Raw genomic sequence first — 6,000 nt, forward strand, 5'->3', positions numbered from 1 at the left:
ATCAAACACCTCGTTTTCATAGACAAATTTCCTCATTCCTTCAAAGTCTCCCTTGAACAGTGCATAGTGTTCCAGGTTGGTGGTATTACAAGACATGTTCGACACCAATACTTTGAATTCAAGTACTAGATAGTCGATCTTGCCTATTGGAGAAGAGGTAAACAATAATTCAATCATGTCTTCTTGGTCAGTAATAATAAGATCCAAAACATTCGATGTTTGTCCTTCTCTCATTCTAGTTGGTTCAGTTACTAGTTGTGACATATATAAATCTTGCAGCGTATCTACAAACTCATGAGAAAAACATGTATCTGGCCCAGTTGCTGAATTGATATTTTACAGAATTGATATTTTGAGTTTTCTTTTATTAAAGCACGATCTATCCCAAAACTTTCGCCCATGGTTATAGGTGAACCCCGTTCTCTTCCCATGCAAATCAAATACTTTACCAGAATTAAAAAGTGATGTACCAATAATTATTGCTCCTTTCCTTGATCAATTCATGTTGTTCGCCTTTTCAAAAAAATACCTCTTCTCAACTTAAATTAGGTGTGGATATAAAGCCAAACATATTATGGGCTACAAGAGAAATTATCTCGGACTTCTACACATCCCCTTTCAAACTTAAGATCAAAGATGACAATATTATTATCACATGCATTTTTGTTCTTGAAGTGATTATGATTTTAATGGAATGAAAAACTTTTATTAAAATATCAGAAAAATATTTCCAGGTTACAGCCAAGATCCACTTTTAGCAGAAAAGTGACAGCAATTCGCAGCAGACTCTTTATTATATTGATTGATTTCAATATTCAAGTAAACCTGTAGGCTTAGGCTACATGAATTTACATCATAAAATATACAACAGAGAGATTATATCATTAATATTGACAGGATCACACATAAAAGCTAATTATTAGCTTATTTACAATGAGGTTCTACCTCCTAATAATATTAAAAATATTTCATATCCGAAAATTAATAACAAAAAAATATTGGTCTTAACAATTCAATCGCTTTTTTTTAAATATTCATTAATTAAAGATGACCACTTCATGAACAAAACGAAAAGAACACTTGCTTCACATGCACACACCCACAAGCACACACTTGCAATTTTCTTTTTCTTTTCTTTTCTTTCTTCCAACTTCCAACTTCCAACTTCCAATTATGTTATAAAGTAATTGTTTGGATATTTTGTATTTGATTTTTCAATACATGCAGAAACATCTGCCCAAAGAAATTGTCATGGGTATTCTATTTAAATGGTAATGTCATATTTCCTCTCTATCTGATTTTATTTGGCAACTTTATCCAGTCTATTTGAAGGCATCTTTGACGTTGTCGACCCAAGTCTTGATATCCGTTGGTTCTTTGCCCGTGATCATCTTAAAATCTCCCATGTCAGCGATGTCGGCAAGCGGCGACCCTTCGTTGACGAGTCGGTACAGCTCCATGGCGCCGTCAGCTTGCCACTCGGCCATTCCAACCCCCATAAATGCTTGCTTGCCTGCCTCGTACGGTACGTGTTCGTGCACGATCTCCCGACCCAACGCCTCACTGAAGAGTTTGGCGAGCTCTCTGAATGTGAACCGGGTGCTTGTTATGGTGTAAGTCATATCTAGGGGGAAATGAGAGGAGAGAGAATGAAAGAGAGGGAGAGAGAGAGAGAGAGAGAGATAATGTAGAAAAGAGTTGAAAAGGAATACAGTAATTCATGCAAGAGAAGAGACCACGGAATATAATATGTTCACAAGTGAAGTATAATCTGCGAGGCCAAAATCATCTTAAAACTTTAACTTCATATAAGCAGTAAACATTACTTTAAAATGTTTTTAATCAGCGTATCATCTAGGGGACATTTCAATATTTATTGTTTGATGGCAGAGTCTATTGTTTTTCTGCACATAATTCCAACGAACCACATACACTTGAACTCACGCTTTTCCTTTCATAAGGCCTTTTCAAATAGTCATGTACAATCATATCCCGATAGAAGACCCATTAATGATAAAAACAGACACGACATACTTGCGTGTTTCTCATACGTCGCCATGATCGTCGCAGCAGCATCACCGATATCACTGACCAGGACAGGGCAGTAGGGTTTATCTGATTCAATCGCAGCGTAGATCTTAGACTGACCAACGATTCCGTCTCTCGCCATGAATAGGTTGTCGACGAACATCGGCAGTCGCAGGATTGTGTACGGGATGCCGAGAGATTTCGTTCCTATTTCAATAGCCTGCATGCAAGGTTTCAAGAGGGGAAAGGAAGGAATCAGTTGCGTGATGTCCTCAACTTGAAGAGACAAGCAAATACTTAGGTCTCATTCTTCAAATTAACCGCTGAGGCCAAGTTTCTAAAAAATGAATAAATTGGAAATAAGAGAAATAGCGGCAATAAGCCCAAGCAGCGCCGGAAAAAAAGGAAAGACTACTAGAACTTGTTAATTATTTATATTCATACACATGATTGTATATAATTATACTCCGTTCTTTTCAGAGTCTTTCTTTTTAGGGTAGGGCAATCATTTTCATGTTTTAAAAAAATTAAAGCGAAATCTGATGATTAAGACATTTGGAATACTTTCTTAAGTGCCGGGAAAGGGGAGTATAGGTTAACTTTCCCATTCGTAATCGTTAGTGATGCTTTTTGTGCCTACCTTGCATTGTCGACCAAACAAGATATCGAGATCTACTGGTGGAAGACTGATGACGACGACATGTTTGACGCCGGCTTCCTTGCCTGCTTCCATGGACCGGACGCTGAGGTCGGCTCGATCTTCCGTGGGTGGGACGGTCACGAAGATGACATCTACACCTTCATCGTTGGAAAGCCAGAGAAGACAGAGATGTGATTAGTGGCGTAGCATGATGCCGGTTATTTAGAGGCACGATTTTTTTCCTTCTATTTATATCCTCTTTCGAGGGACTTTATTTGTTCATATCATAAAATAACAGCTATTTACAACAGTGTTTAAATACAGAATTCATGCAGTTGTAACATATCATACATAGTACAAAACATGAAACTAATGTGACATAATCACTAACTAAAATAATGAAAACATTTTTGTAACTTTTGTAACTTCGTTTGTATCGAATTTCTTTTGATTACATTTCATATTGAGATAGGTGCGAATTTCCACCTTTAACTCTTTTATCAAATATACAGCATGTATCCTGTGCTTTTCACTTCCATTTAGAGGCACGATGGTGTGGGGGAAGGGGGGCAGCAATCTTAAACAAGGTGCAAAACATTGTGAATGCGATCTAGAAAAACAATTCTTTTTGAGTCAAGGAAGGATGTGGGGGAGGATCGTTTCGTTTTATGTTCACGTTGTCCTCTTTCCGTTTTTGTCTTTTTTGGCATATTGATGGGGGAGGGGATGAGTGCCTCTTTTTCTCTCTGTCACTTTAGATGGTAAATTCTCGTACTCAACGACTGGACACATATCTTAGAAGAGGGAGGTAACGTTGATGTAATTTGCATGGACTTTATGGGCTTATGAAAGCTTTTGATTATACCCCATTATCGATTGCTGCAGAAAGTTGAAGCCTTTGGCATCCAGGTTGAGATACTGGGATGGATCAAAGCATTCTTAGTTGGAAGGAGACAGCGTGTAGTAGTGAAGGGTCAACGGTCAGAATGGTCATCAGTGCTGAGTGGAATTCCGCAAGGGAGTGTACTCGGGCCGCTGTTATTCCTGATCTACATAAACGATCTTCCTGATGTCATGGAGTCCAGAATCAAGCTTTTTGCAGACGACACAAAGCTGTATGCCAGATGTGACACCTTCGAAGATTCCCAGAAATTGCAGGATGATCTGATAAAGATGCAGGAATGGTCAGATACATGGCAGCTTAGATTTCACCCTGATAAGTGTACTGTGTTGAAAATTGGCAGTTCCCCCTCAAGTTATGAATATCGCATAAAGAATGGCAATGAAACTACAATCCTGAAAGAATCTAAAGTGGACAGGGATCTTGGTGTGCTTGTCGATTCTAATTAGCTGACCTTCAAAGGCCACATCTTCCATGTTGTATCCAGGTCTAACAGGTTACTGGGGTGATACGAAGATCATTCGCAAACATGGACACGGACACTTTCAAACTCTTGTACATAGGCCTTGTAAGGTCTGTCTTGGAGTACGGACAAGCTGCATGGTCACCATACAGGATAGGTGAACAGAAGAGACCCTGAAAGCGTCCAACGAAGAGCTACAAAGATGGTACCTAGTCTGAATTCCATACGAAACACGTCTGAGATACCTGAAGCTACCGTCTCTTGCCCATCGCAGGAAGAGAGGAGATAAGATTGACGTTTACAAGTACCTCCATGGCCTATACACCACTCAGACCAACCTACTACATTCATGCAAGGAAAACAGAACACGAGGCCATACCCTGAAACTAGAGAAGACATTTTCACATCTCGACATCAGGAAATTCTTTTTCTCGAATAGAGTAGTGGACACATGGAATAGCCTATCTGAAGAAGTGGCTAATGCCCCATCTGTAAATGCCTTCAAAAACAAACTCGGTAACTATTGGAAGAAATAGAAGAATGCAGAACTATTCCACCCTCCACACACACACCTCGACACGAAACCACAACAAACTCAAGTATTGATGCAAAGGAATTCAATCGATCGATGAACAGGCTCTGTCCTGCCAACATCGATGGATTAAAGTAAAGTAAAGTAAGACTTGTATATAGCTGCCAATATAGCTATCGTTTGAGACACATGTCATGGGCCTGCTTCGATTTCGGTCATGCATATCAAACGCAACAAGGTTTTCAATACCAATCTTGAGTAAAACGTATGCATACAACTTGAATATGTTAGTAGACCGGTCTATTAAAGGAAACCAAAACCTTTATACTAAGTTACTTTTATTGTAAAGTTTAAGATATTTGAAAAATATCAGTGAAAATTTGAACAAAATCGGGCAAGGAATAAGGAAGTAAGAGCTTTTTTAAATTACTAGTCACTAGAGGGCGGTATTCAATTTGATGACATCATCTCTGAACAACTCTCCATGCCTTTTGTACATAAAATTTCACAATTTTTTTGTTTTCTTCATATTTATTTGTGTTCTTGATCCGACTTCATAACATGTGAAGTAGAATATCATTTTGCATTCTATATCTTGCTTTCAGGGGAGTACGTTATCTCAATCACAAGAAAGAAGGAAAAACATGAAATTTGATGTACAAAAGGCATGGAGAGTTGTTTACAGATGATGTCATCAAATTGAATACCGCCCTCTAGTGACTAGTAATTTAAAAAAGCTCTATCTTCCTTAATCCTTGCCCGATTTTGTTCAAATTTTCACTGATATTTTTCAAACATCTTAAACTTTACAATAAAAGTAACTTAGTATGAAGGTTTTGGTTTCCTTTAACTCACTCTTATAGCTATACGAATTCGATTTCATCAGAGGGCTACCAGACGTCGCTTGTCATTTGTTTTATATTGTATTGTAATATAATTGTAAATTATAAAAATCAAACTGTAGCAGATTAAGATAAAAACATTGCCCTAAATCAGGTGGCAGTTACCCCAGAAATATTTGTTATATTTTCAACTCCCTCATCATAATATGCCTGTGAATCCAGGTGAAATACTAGAACGAATGTAAGATAGTATACCTTTTAGAGTCGATGTCAGACTATCTTTATCACCCATTTGTGCAGAAACCACAGTGACACCTTTCAGCTCTCGAAGAGAAGATGCCTTTTCCATACTCGATTCCCGAACACCGGCCCTGATATCCAACGTATCTCCGAACTGAGCAGACAGGGCTCTGATCGTGGCGCCGCCGACATTACCCGTACACCCGAACACGAACACGACTGGCTTGGTGGGTTCCGACGATTTCTCCCCTGCGACATCATTCGACGTCTCCTCTCTGGGTTGAGCAGGTTCGCTCCCTGCCGTCTCCGATGTTGCGCAATTTCCCATTATCCAGGACTACCGTATCTTTAAGA

The 6,000-nt window shown here is 38.8% G+C and overlaps 1 protein-coding gene across 1 annotated transcript; it reads right to left on the minus strand.

Moving 5' to 3' along the window:
- Nucleotides 1–666: 666 nt before the first annotated feature.
- LOC100890580 (NAD(P)H azoreductase) lies at nt 667–6,000 on the minus strand. Its single transcript, XM_030986283.1, has 4 exons — nt 5,662–6,000; nt 2,669–2,826; nt 2,035–2,248; nt 667–1,624 (listed from the first exon to the last, which is right to left on the minus strand). The coding sequence occupies exons 1-4, from the start codon at nt 5,972–5,974 to the stop codon at nt 1,323–1,325; spliced, it is 987 nt and encodes a 328-aa protein (XP_030842143.1). The 5' UTR covers nt 5,975–6,000; the 3' UTR covers nt 667–1,322.

The sequence above is a fragment of the Strongylocentrotus purpuratus genome, unplaced genomic scaffold (genome assembly GCF_000002235.5).
Source record: "Strongylocentrotus purpuratus isolate Spur 01 unplaced genomic scaffold, Spur_5.0 spur5_scaffold_15, whole genome shotgun sequence".
Lineage (NCBI taxonomy): Eukaryota > Metazoa > Echinodermata > Echinoidea > Camarodonta > Strongylocentrotidae > Strongylocentrotus > Strongylocentrotus purpuratus.